The 13,678-nt window shown below is 41.8% G+C and overlaps 1 protein-coding gene and 1 long non-coding RNA gene across 7 annotated transcripts in view; one reads left to right on the forward strand and one right to left on the reverse strand.

Annotated features, from left to right (window-relative positions):
* Positions 1 to 4,513, reverse strand: part of LOC132875646 (uncharacterized) — a 32,324-nt gene extending 27,811 nt beyond the window's left edge. The window contains exon 1 of the long non-coding RNA XR_009651867.1: positions 4,368 to 4,513. This is a non-coding gene — a long non-coding RNA (uncharacterized LOC132875646). The remainder of the gene's footprint in view (positions 1 to 4,367) is intronic.
* LOC132875645 (mediator of RNA polymerase II transcription subunit 13-like) overlaps positions 4,403 to 13,678 on the forward strand; it is a 232,009-nt gene continuing 222,733 nt past the window's right edge. For 3 of the 6 annotated variants that reach the window (XM_060912571.1, XM_060912574.1, XM_060912573.1), the window contains exon 1: positions 4,403 to 6,116. In XM_060912571.1, coding sequence (XP_060768554.1) covers positions 6,045 to 6,116 — 72 coding nt within the window. In that variant the 5' untranslated portion in view covers positions 4,403 to 6,044. The remainder of the gene's footprint in view (positions 6,117 to 13,678) is intronic. The other 3 variants (XM_060912572.1, XM_060912575.1, XM_060912577.1) reach the window with 1 other exon arrangement.

Genomic DNA, 13,678 nt, shown 5'->3' on the forward strand with positions numbered 1-13,678 from the left:
CATGTAAAAACGAAGTTACGCTAACACGAATAATGTTAACTTATCTGAAGTCCTTTCAGAAATATGTTTTAGCATAATCTTGCCAAATAAACAGAATGTAGAAATCTTTCTTTTCTAGTAGCGTGAGCTATCCAATATGATTTCGAGTTTGAAAAGAGTGTTTGCTAGTATGTCAGGTGGAACTTCACTGACGAGCTAGCTTAAAGTGCATATCACAGGTAAATTCAGGAGCAAGATCAATGTAATTCTCCTATTTTATATTAAACTTTGGTCAAATATCTGTCGCATTTTGCATTTTGTGCAATTTTTTTACCTTGCGCAATACCAGAAAAATTCAGTTGAAATCAAGCCATTTGAGGCAAATTGGTCCGCCTCTGAAAAAAACTTGCCATTTGGATTTCCCGGCAAACATTGATTTTCGTGACGTCACGTGCGGGACGCCTCCCTCTGAATCCTACGTCAGCATTGGTTTGTTTATGAGAAAACGACCTGGTGGTTTTCTGCAAATTTCTTCAAAGTTATCATGTAATTATTAAAATGGTGAACAGATGTATCGTAGGAGGGTGTAGCAACACCAGTCTTGATGGGATTAGTACTCATCGTTTTCCAAAAGACCGGACAATAAGAGAGAAATGGGAGCACTTCGTGCGAGGCACCCAGAAAAATTGGCTACATGCTACAGACTACAGCATTATTTGCGGTGCTCACTTCACAAGGCCCGACAACTTTGAGAACTATTTGCAGTGGGAAGTGGACTTCGCGAGGCAACTTGATCTGAAAAAAGACGCAGTTCCATCTGTCAGAATGCCCAAAGCAACACAGTCTCCATCTGTGTCAGCGTCACCAAAGGAGCCAGCTGTGTTCGTCTCCCCTGGCAGAAGGTGAAGTTCCGTATCCACTGAGGCCCTTGAAGCTGAGGACCAAGCAGAGCTGAGAAAAAGACCAAGACAATTGGCAATTCACAAGTTGACTGTTGCCAGGGTAAGAAATAATCCTGACATCTCATTATATTCTTCATCCAAAGGTGAAGTAACATTGCGCTCAGATGACAATTCCATATTTCAATGCAAAATCGCTAGCTGCTAAACTTGGTCTACACAGGCTGTGCACTGAAACCATGCAAAGCTCGCGCAGCCTGCTGGCGCTTCCGCAGGTGACGTCACGAATCTGGCTCCAGACTCCCTTGGGATTTTTCCAGACGTGTTTTGTTATTTTATTTTTTTTTCTGCTGTAGACAGATGGCCTTGTGCAAAATTACCCTTCTGGATGAGTGTGTAAAGGGACATACTTTCATATAAAAAAACCCACGAAATTGGTCCAGGATATGCACTTTAACGTTAAACCACCATGATGGCACAGCGTGTGTTCATTTTGTGAATTCTATCTTTGGTAACAGCGTTAGGTTTTGTAAGCATTGTAGCAATACAATGTCAACAATGCGTTGACAGAAAATGTACTTTTAATACTTAAGTATTTTTAAAAGCAAGTACTTTAAGTAAAAATTTGACTGGAGAACTTTCACTTGTATAGGAGTAACATTTGAGCAGTAGGATCTGTACTTTGACTTATGGCCCTTTTCCACTACCCTTTTTCAGCTCACTTCAGCTCGCTTCAGCTCACTTCAGCCCGACACAGCTCGCGTTTCGACTACCAAAAACCAGCACGACTCAGCTCGTTTCAGCCCTGCTTAGCCCCTAAAACTCGCACCGTTTTGGAGTGGGGCTGAAGCGAGCCAAGCCGTGCCGAGTGAGGCTGGGGGCGTGAGCAGACACTCCCCCGTGCACTGATTGGTGAGGAGGCGTGTCCTCACATGCCCACACACGCCCCGCGAGCCCTGGGATCTGTAAACACCGCAAACCCGGAAGAAGAATAATTACGAATTGCGAGAATTTCTGAAGCCTTATGCGCCTCGCCTCATCTATACGCTCTTGCCAGTATCTGTTGGCGTTGTCGGTGACAACAAGCCACAGCACCAAGACCAGCAACACTAACGACACCATGTCCTCCATGTTTATTGTTTACTATTCGGGTCGTGAGACTACCGCTTAAAAGATCACTGAATCAGTGACATACAGAGCATCGTGGACGAGTTCGCGGAGCGCAAGGCTCGTCGTATGCCCTTCAAATAATGCGCGCAGTAGGCTATTGATGTTTTATTATGAGCCATGTACAGTATGTCGCCTAATGTTTTTTTGTTTCTGAGTTACATTCGTTTGAAGGACTTAATGTACAAAATAACATAGTTGCACCCGGTAGTGTTGAAATTGGTAAACACAGTGCATTCAGTGAGGTTTGCACCGCTCTCCTTTTATTTCTGACTCTTCCTGTCACCGTTGCAACCTCTGAGCGCTCATTCGTATGCCCTTCAAATAATGTGCGCAGTATAGGCTATTGATGTTTTATTATGAGCCATGTACAGTATCCTAATGTTTTTTGTTTCTGAGTTACATGTTCATTTGAAGGACTTGATGTACTAAATAACATAGTTGCACCCGGTAGTGTTGAAATTGGTAAACACCGCAGTTGCGGACATTTTGTAGCCTAAAATGATGTTATGATAAGCTTTAATAAAGGGCCCGGTCATTTGCCCCGCCCCCGGCCCGGCTCTGACTTGTTCCACCACTGTCACTGATGTCACTGTTTGCGCTGCTTAACGACATCACGTGACGTCCACCCACTTTCGCTAACTCCACCCAATGTGTCCACCCACTTCCAGCCAGCACGGTTCAGCGCGGTTGTAGTCGAAATGCAACTCCAACAGCCCCGCTCAGCTCGACTCAGCACGGCACGGCTCAGCCGCGTTTGTAGTGGAAAAGCAGCATTACACTACCGTTCAAAAGTTTGGGGTCACTTTGAAATGTCCTTATTTTTGAAAGAAAAGCACTGTTCTTTTCAATGAAGATCACTTTAAACTAATCAGAAATGCACTCTATACATTGCTAATGTGGTAAATGACTATTCTAGCTGCAAATGTCTGGTTTTTGGTGCAATATCTCCATAGGTGTATAGAGGCCCATTTCCAGCAACTCTCACTCCAGTGTTCTAATGGTACAATGTGTTTGCTCATTGCCTCAGAAGGCTAATGGATGAATAGAAAACCCTTGTACAATCATGTTAGCACAGCTGAAAACAGTTGAGCTCTTTAGAGAAGCTATAAAACTGACCTTCCTTTGAGCAGATTGAGTTTCTGGAGCATCACATTTGTGGGGTCGATTAAATGCTCAAAATGGCCAGAAAAATGTCTTGACTATATTTTCTATTCATTTTACAACTTATGGTGGTAAATAAAAGTGTGACTTTTCATGGAAAACACAAAATTGTCTGGGTGACCCCAAACTTTTGAACGGTAGTGTAAGTAATGAAGTTGGGCACTTTGTCCACCTCTGGTCATTTTTAAAACCAGTCTCTGAAAGGGCACCAATTATAGGCTATTATGATACATTTATGAAGTGTGTGTGTGTGTGTGTGTGTGTGTGTGTGTGTGTGTGTGTGTGTGCTAGAGTCCATGCAGGGAAACGGTTAATGTTAAAGAAATTGGGACATTTCTCCTTCAGCAAATCCTATAATCAAATATTTAAGTACACTGATGTAATCCCTTGAACTAAATCAGAGCAGTAAACCTGGCGCCTCGAGACTGGCTTTCATATCGACAGTATGCAAGGTCAAAATGGGTTGCTATTTTTGTTGGAGGGATTTTTTTTTGTGCATTATTTTAATACACTGTTTAATACGGTAGTGCGCTTTGATCACGTGAGCGCTCCACTTGGTTAAATGGGAAAGCGAGTCTCTTTGGCAGGCTGGCGGCCGCCATTACATAGCTATGCGTGAATAGTGCGAGAATATTCCAGCTACTGTACACACACACACACACACTCTCTCTCTCTCTCTCTCTCTCTCTCTCTCTCTCTCACACACACACACACACACACAGCTAATTTGCATACCTTTCACTACAAACACACTCAACTTGCCAGTGTTACTGTCTTACCCATGCACGCACAATTATACTATACTGTCTTACCCATGCACGCGCAAATATACTATACTCTTACCCATGCACGCGCAATTATACTATACTCTTACCCATGCACGCGCAATTATACTACTGTCTTACCCATGCACGCGCAATTATACTATACTGTCTTACCCATGCACGCGCAAATATACTATACTCTTACCCATGCACGCGCAATTATACTATACTCTTACCCATGCACGCGCAATTATACTACTGTCTTACCCATGCACGCGCAATTATACTATACTGTCTTACCCATGCATGCGCAATTAAAGGATACACACACACACACACACACACATAATAAGTCTTTTTCTTTTTGCACCAGCCTCGACATGTTTCTACTCACATCTCTGGTTTCATTAGGTTACAGTTCAGCACTTCAGGCTTGCTTGAGAGCAAAAACAGCCTGCAATCATAACCTACAACAGGCAATGCTGGAAAATGCGCTTTAAAATCTGATCGGATGTGAAACAAAGCAACTTGAGACCAGCAGAAATCTGAGAGAGAGAGAGAGAGAGAGAGAGAGAGAGAGAGAGAGAGAGGACGTTTCGTAATGATCTAACAGAAAAAGGAAGGAAGATTTTTTTTTCTCTCTGTTGTTCTGCTCTGTTCCTGGTGGCGCTGAGAACTTTTTCTTTCGACTGAGGCAGAATTGTGTTATTGTTGTTGTTGTTGTTATCTTGTTCCTGGATCGTGCATCCTTAAGCTGAATATCGTGACTGATGGGATTGGATCGGATCGGGTCGGATCGGAAAGGGTCAGGCTTTATTTTTAGCCCTGCAGTGTGTGTTGCTACAAAGTGAAACGGAGATTTGGGCATTCCTTCTGTGTGTGTGTGTGTGTGTGTGTGTGTGCGTCAGGACCACACAGTGTCCGTGCTGAAGAAGAAGACGGTGCAATTCTAGGCTATATCCAAAAAAAAAAAAAAAAAAAAAAATCATATTGCAAACAAACACGGATATATATTTTTTTATTTTTCTCGTGTCGGTGTCTCGCGCGGAATGCCGTGGATCTGTGTGTGTGTGTGTGTGTGTCAGGACCGGAACGGTTCCGTGCTGAAGAAGAAGGCAATGCAATTCTAGGCTATATATATATATATATATATATATATATATATTACAAACACGGATATATATATATATATATATTCCCCCCCCCCTCGTGTCGGTGTCTCGCGCGGAATGCTGTGGATCTCTCTCTCACACACACACGCACACACACACACACACACTCTCTCTCCCTCTCTCTCGCGCTCTGTTTATTGTTCCTAACCGAGACAGCTCAATAAAACGTGTCACTGGGATTATGGGAAACTTCTTATGCGACTTGCCGATGGTCAATATTTAGCAGACAATCGGATGGATTTTGTCGTTTTTAGAGAAAGAAGAAAAAGAAGAAAAAGAAGAAGAAGACAACCAGAAGAAAAAAAAACAACAACAACCAAACAAAAAAACAAAACAAACCCCTGTACTACTGGATTACAGCAGCAGCAGCAGCAGTGTGATTATTATTATAGGTGGCTGTTTTTTTTTTTTAATGATTAAAACAATCAAGCAAGAAGAAGAAGAAGAAGAAAGGAGGAAATAATCTGGCATGGACGCGGCTCGTCGTGTCTCCCGGTTCGGTTTGAGAAACCACGGTTACACACCACACCGCGCGCGCTAGACTCGGACAGGACAATGGTTCGGTTTGAGAGAGCCGCTCGGCCCGGTGTTTCCGCGCACATCCGGATCAGTGAAACAAAGAATCGATTTGCATGAGGACAGGATTCTCCGTTACACATATAACACACACACACACACACACCTTTTCTCCATCATCACGCCTTTTTTTTTCCTCCAAAACAATAAATCCAACCTCATACAGAAATCAAGCCTTATACACAAGGATCCTGTAGTTGCTGGTTTTTTTTTTTTCTTTAAACACGGAACCATTTGGGCACCGTGGGCTCGATCCTAATAAGCTGAAGATCGATCAAGGATTTCGACATGCCCTACACTGAGGAAACCATCGGCGGACCAGTATGACTACAGCAGCGAACTGGGTGGCGAACGGGGCAAGCCTCGAGGACTGCCATTCCAACCTTTTCTCTCTGGTATAGTAGCATTTATTATTATTATCATAATCATATATATATATATATATATATATATATATATATATATATATATATATATATATATATATATATACTCAACCACCAACACAAACACTCTGTGCTCTGCTCTGCGCAAGGGTTCGAGGTGGAAAGAAGGGAGCATGGTTAGGATCAGGATGGAGCCTTCTTCTTCAGTCTAGTGTACAAAGGTGAAGCAGTTTTCTGGTAGCTTGGTCTTATTAGATAATCATTAACCAGGGCCACGCGAGCTGGACGCCTTTGGAGCTGAAATTGAGCTTTGAAAATGATTCTGTTTTCATATGTCTGCTATCTAGTGTTTACTAGACTTCCTAATGAGTAGGCTAGTCTAAACTTGGCCACCAGTCTACACTGCAAAAATGAAATCTATATACTATAGACGAGCAAGTGAAAACATCTTGAATGCAATCCAATTTCACCCCCCTACTGTTTCCTGTTATTACAATTACAGTTACAATAAAACTATTTCTAGACATTTTTTAATTCATTTCTAGCTTTTGCTGATTTTAAGCATTTAGGCTGTTTTTTTTTTTTTAATAGAAATCTGCTAAGAGAATAAAAAAATCAAGCTTGAATTTAGTATTCGTCCAAAAGTGACTCGAAATAGGTTCGTGATCTTATAAATCTTCAATTTTGTTTATTAGGAAACGCAACGTAAATATGTTCATTTAAACCTCATATTTGGATACTGAGGCATTTTTTGTGAAGCCCTCTTTTTTATAATAATAATAATAATAATGATGATGTTCTGTGCTTGTCAGCCTACTAAAAAAAAACAAAAAAAAACCCACCACTGTATCCAAGTTTACAAAGGAAAAAGTGACACACTGGGTTGGACAGCTATTCCAAGCCAAATTCCCTCACGCTATAGAGGTCACGACTGCTTAACATCCTCCTGAAAGGAAAGAAACTCGTGTCGTGTCATATCTTTGCATCCCGAATTTCTTCCAGTGTGATTTTTTTTTTATTCGTGCAATCAGGGTGTGTAAATTGCATCATCATCATCCTCCATGCGTGTAAATATGCGCTGTATGATGCACTGATGCACTGATACACTGATGCACTCAGCGTGTCATGTTGTTATTATGAGAGCTGCCGTGGATTAAAGGGATTTGAGAGAAATCCAAAAGCGATTCGGCAAACGCTTTGAGTCAACGTCAGGAAAGACGTGTGATTTGGGGTTGGGGAATTGGCAAACGACGAGCTCCACGTCGAAGTGTGTCTGGAGTGATCATGGAAAGAAAGATCGACACCCCTGATCTGACTCGCTCGTGATCACAAGCTTTTTATAAGGTCATGCCCCTTTTTAAAAGACATGGCCAAGATGTATGGGATGGCCCAGTTTATTTTCTTAAGCTTCCTGTGAAGTTAAAAATGCTCAGTGCCTGAGGAAACATGAGAGGTTTAGCCAGTGACTGACCTTTTTTTTTTTTTTTAGCGTAGAAGAAAATTCCATTAGTGCTGTTTGCTGCCATTGAATCGGCGTTGTTTGTATTATGTGCAGTGTGTATTAATTACTATAAGAAGCCGATCTCCATATTTCAAATAATCACGATTGTATTTTGACACAAAGTGATGAACTGTGAGTTCATTTCATATTAACTAAAAGACTCCCAGATATGATAGGATATAACAACCTTGATATTAATATATTCACTTGTTGAAATATACAGTAAGATTACTGAAGGACACTGAGATTAACATTCCTCCGTAAACTATTGAGTAACCTACTACTGAATACAGTTAAAAAAAAAAAAAAAACAGTGGTCAGAAATACACAGATGAAACCTTTCAGAGAAACCTCAGCTGTTGGAAAGAGAGCTCTTTATTCTAATGTAAATTGGATCACGTGGAAAACTCTGACCATCGATAGAAAAACACGATGGCCGAGTCTTAAAAAAGAGCATTGGTTTAAGCTTGAAGAATGTTGTCCGGCTCCCGAGCTATTTTTTTCTGCTGTTAGGAAGAGAAGAAAAAAAATCAGAGCAAGGAAAAGCAAGAGCGAGAGAGAGAGAGAGAGAGAGCTGGGGAATCTGTTTTCGCTTTAGGAAAGTATTATGTGTGATATGTATTTCCTGAGCTTAGGCCCGGGCCCAGTATGAAAGGAGCTGTCTCTCTTTCTGTAGCTTTGCCCTGACTCATGTTGTAGTCACCACTTAAATATGAAGTGAAGGGGAAAATACGCGCCTGAAAAACGTACACATGTGTTCACAGGCTTCTGAAGATGTGCTATACATAGACACATTTGAAGTGTATTAAAGGAACCATTTATATTGTTTATACTGTATTTATTTTCAACTGTTGTGATATATTCAGAGATTCTGGCACTAATTTCATGGTTGAATCTCTTGCTTTCTCTTACTTCTATACTTTTATGCAGGCTCAGTTACAGTGCTGTTTCTTCAGGAAAAAAAAAACATCCAGCAATCTCAGAAAGAAGTAATAATGTTCATGTTTTGTTGTTAGCTCTGAAAAACAAGGGAAAAAAAAGCAAGAGCTTCTTTTTTTCAGTTATCATTTTCCATTAGCTGCATTGTTGATGTAATTAACCTGTTTAATGCGCAATTTGAAACTGTGAACTAAAAATGAGTAATGGAAAGACATGAATTTCAAAGTCGCACATATTGCAAAAAAAAAATACGCTCACACGAAGTGATTCTTCAGACGATTCGATAAAGCAATATTTCGCAGAATTGACACAGAAACATATTTTTCGCATTTAAGTCACATGACATGTAAAGCCAGTGGAAAGGAAATGCGACTTTCCTGAAAACAGAGTGCGCTGTAAAAGCAATCACGAGAGGAGAAAACCCAGCTTTAATCACATAACATCACTGAATAGAAACAGACGCCATTCGCAATTGTGTTTTGTCGCAATTTTTAAAATATCTTGTGCAAAACTGCAATGGAAACCTGGCTAATGAGAAGTCATATTAATGAGAATTTCAGTATAGAAATAGTGGCACAAATAAGTCCCCAAAGTCTGTATGATGCAGTGTCGCTGAGTTACGACAAAGACTCGGCTTGGCTAGTTAGCGATCTACGAGATGACTAGCCTAATGGAATTGATGGTGGTGTTAGCATGAACGCTGAAGCTTTCGAAGCTGATCTCTTTTCTGGGGATGTACAGAAGAACAGATGAGAGTTGGACAGACTAAAGGACTAAAGTGCTGCTGCATCACTCTCTTTAGATAGAGATGAATTCCTAATGGTGCCACTATCAGTAATGTAATGCAATTGAAAGTAGACCAACATGTTGGTGAAAGAAGCTCAAACTAAAAATGTCATCTCAGAATTTCATTACGAAATAAATCTTAAACACCACAAAGAGCACATATTAATTATAATGATAAACGTGCAATTCGTTCCGGGTGGAAATACACATTTTGAAGGATTTGTATGGTTTTAAGGATGATTTTTGTGGTCTGATATAACAGGGTGGCTCTGACTGAAATGTTAGTAATGAAGTGTTGTCATTGTGGCAGTATAATGTGATCAGCTAAAAGGCGCTTATTAACCAAACCGTATTCAGACAGTGAGCTGTGAGTAGGCTGGAAGCAATTCTGCGACACAGCCAGCAAGACAAAAAAAAAAAAGTGAACAGGACATGGAGATGAAAAATGTTGGAAGGAATTCCCTTAGATAACTGAGATTTGTGGAGGTTTGGTATTAGCCAGCAGTGGGACAGGAAACCTGAAGGCCTCGGCTGTGTCCCCAGACTGCCAGGGCTTCCCTGGTGTTGGGTTACAGGGGTACAGCAAATGCCACCATGGAGCTTTTCTAATATCTGCTCAGACCGTCAAAGTTTTAGTTCTTTTATACAAAAAGGAGCATCATTCATAAAAGGAAAAAAAAAGGAAGCTCGAGCTAAAGGTATAAATCAGCAGGTATAATGCCTTTATAATGACTATACAAAATAAGTTTAGATACTCTAATTATTATCTTGGGTTTTATAAATTATTCATGCTAAACATAAACACGGTGTCCAACTGTCCATAAAAATAATCCATCTGGATGTAACCATGCTGTCCTCTATAGACACCAACCTCAGAGGATGGCTGAAAGCGGTATTATACATAATAATTCCCTGAGGAATAATATTCATCACCAACTCTGCAAGCACCAACGCCTCTTACAGATTAGTACACTAGAAAGAAATTGATCCATTAACAAGCCTTCTAGCTCCTCCTGCCCAAGCACAATGATTAAGAGGAATGGAAGCTTTGGGGAAAAAAAGAGGAATAAATCCTTCTTTGTAAAATGATGGATCTTGGGGCTCATGGAGAACCCAAGCTTGTCAAGGGCTTGAAGTATGTTTAAAGAGCATCCGTTGTGTTGGTCCTTGGGTATGGGCGTGTGTATCTGTGTGTGGCTGATATTTAGGAGTCGAATTGAGTGTGAAATATGTAAGCCCTGCAGTACCAGCTGTGTGTGCTATTCTTAGCCTACTGGTGCTCCTGCGCGTGGTGCGACACAAGGGAGTAGTGGAAGAAGAATTGGCAGAGAGGAAGGCACACACACGCGAAGCCCAGATAACGGATGGCGATTGTCCTCGGCATCGCCGACAGTCTGCTGCCCTTCAAAGTTGTATTGATGGCTCTAAATCTGAGCGTCTCATTGGATCCTGCCAGTCTCCGGCTGCAGTGACTTCATCCGGTGGAGTCGCCTTAACTGAATTGCATCATACAAAGGCCTCATCTACAGTCTCCAGAGCTTAATCTGACACAGGGGATGATACCATGGTATCTAGTGAAGGACTGAGATGAGCACTTTTTACACTATGTGCTCAACAAGATAGCAGAAAATCTCTTGCACCACAATAGGGATGCTTTGGTTTGAGGTCATTATAAAGGGTATTTAAAGAATTCGCTAGTTCTTGTTTTTATTAAAAATTCATGAGGATCTAAAGAAGCCAAGAAGCCTTTATTTGTCACACGTACACTCAAGCACAGACTTAAGCACGCAGTGAAATTTAACCTCTGCATTTAACCCATCTGGCACATTGCACACACAAGTGAGCAATGAGTGCACACACACACATACCCAGAGCAGTGGGCAGCTATGCTACAGCACCTGGGGAGCAGTTGTGGGTTAGATGCCTTGCTCATGGGCACTTCAACCCAACCTCGGGCCATGGCTACCCCATGTTAACCTAACAACATGTCTTTGGACTGCGGGGGAAACCGGAACAACTGGAGGACATGGGGAGAACATGCAAACTCCACACAGAAAGGCCCCTGTTGGCCACTGGGCTCGAACCCAGAACCTTCTTGCTGTGAGGCGACAGTGCTAACCAGTAGTAAAAGGGCACTGCTTACTTTTTAAATGAATGGAAATATCCCAAATGATGTAATCCCTGGTTTGGTCCTGAGCTCGGGTTACTGTCTGTACAGCATCTTTTCCCTGTGTCCATGTGGGTTTCCTCTGGGTTCTCTGGTTTCCTCCTATTTCCCATAAACATGCCGGTAGATTGGGATGGATTGGGTGACTATAAACTGTTCATGGTCTAAACGGGTGTGTGAATGTCTGTGTGCGATAGACTGCAGTACCCATCTACACCATATTCCCACCTTTCAGGACAGTCTATGGATCCACCTGTCTATTATAAAGTGGCTACTGAAGATGAATGACTGAATGAATCTGCAATACAGATTAGGTAGTATTACATTTAATATGGCATTTGCACCATGCGTGATTTTTTTTTTTTAGTGGCTAAGTATTACTGCCAAAGTTATTTTGAATTAGTAACAAAGATTTAGTAGGAATTTGTAATTTCACACCCCTGACTCATGGAAAGCCCCATGAAGAACTGTAACATGGCTATGTTGATGGCTATGAATAAAGTATGCCTTGCCTAATTACACAGGTCATAGATCACCCCAAAGCGCTTGAATCATAGATAATATGACAAGCAAACTTGATCAGCAGTGTACCACAATGAATATGGGTGTAATAACTGAGTCATTAGCATGTCAGGCTTAGCTTCTGGAGGTGCATTCAGTCACAGTTTTAGCAGCTGAACTGAAGGCCACACCCACTCTGTTGGCAAATGACACACTGCAGGCTTGGGAAGAGCCCATGGCAGGTTGAGACTTGCTCATTGACTGGTCTGAAATTCCCACGTTTTTGAGTTGGGTTTCACCCACCACATTTCAACTTGTCCTCCTGTTACAGATTTGATAGTATTTTGTGTACTTTCAGTATAAAAATTTCAATAAAAGAGCATCAGCTGCTTATTGTTCACAGGGACTTATATGGTGGATGCTGCACATAACCGAAACTGGTTAATCAATCCATCCATCCATCCATCCATCCATCCATCCATCCATCCATCCATCCATTATCTGTAGTCACTTACACTGTAAAAAATGATTTGTTGTTTTAACTTAAAAAAGTTAGTGCAAGGGTTGCCTTAAGGGCTGCCTTAAAATTTTGAGTTCACTGAAATTAATATAGTAAGTTCACAACAATTTAACTTACTATGTGAATTCCAGTGAACTCAAAATTTTAAGGCAGCCCTTGCACTAACTTTTTTAAGTTAAAACAACAAATATTTTTTTTTACAGTGTATCCTGTTCTATAGGGTCGCAGGCAAGCTGGATCCTATCGCAGCTGAGTATGGGCGAGAGGCGTGGTACACCCTGGACTAGTTGCCAAATCATCGCAGGGCTGACACATATACCCCTTTTCCACCAAATCAGTTCCAGGGCTGGTTCAGGGCCAGTGCTGGTGCTGGTTCACAACTCGTTCAACTTGCAAGCCAGCTGAGAACCAGTTTGCTTTTCCATAGCTTGTGGTGCTAAGGGGAGCCACGTCATTACGTCTCTGTATACGTCAGTTACATCGCTGCATTTGCATAAACCTTGGCGCGAATATCGAAGCAACAACACGGAGAAGAAGCAGCAGCAACAACAACAATAATGGATGACTTTGCGTTTGTACAGCTGCTGCTTCTCGTCGCTTAAAAATGGCGACCTTTCGCGGTCTTGCGATTGTTGTTGGTCTTAACAACTCGGCCCCCCCCCGCTGACATAAGTGGTTCTTTCCTCTGGCCCAGCAAAGAGCTGGTGCTAGCCTGGAACCAGTTTTTCTGGCCCCAGAGCCAGTTCTTTGTCAGTGGAAACAGAAAACCCGGTTCCAAACTAAGCACTGGCCCCGAACCAGCCCTGGAACTGCTTTGGTGCAAAAGGGGCAATCGAGACAAACAACCATTCACACCTATGGCCAATTTAGAGCCACCAATTAGCCTAACCTGCATGTCTTTGGAGGAAACCGGAGCACCTGGAGGAAACCCACGCAGACAGAAGGAGAACATGCAAACTCCACACAGAAAGGCCCACATTGGCCATTGGGCTCGAACCCAGGACCTTCTTGCTGTGAGACGACAATGCTAACCACTACACCACTGTGCCGCTCTGGTTAATCTAATAAACAGATTATGCTGAGGCTCTCTGTAAGAAAATGTTTATTTAATGTTTATGGAAGGAGTCTCCAGTGATAGTGCTTTATAACAGTCAGTA

This window comes from Neoarius graeffei, chromosome 28 (genome assembly GCF_027579695.1).
Source record: "Neoarius graeffei isolate fNeoGra1 chromosome 28, fNeoGra1.pri, whole genome shotgun sequence".
In the NCBI taxonomy this organism is placed as follows: domain Eukaryota; kingdom Metazoa; phylum Chordata; class Actinopteri; order Siluriformes; family Ariidae; genus Neoarius; species Neoarius graeffei.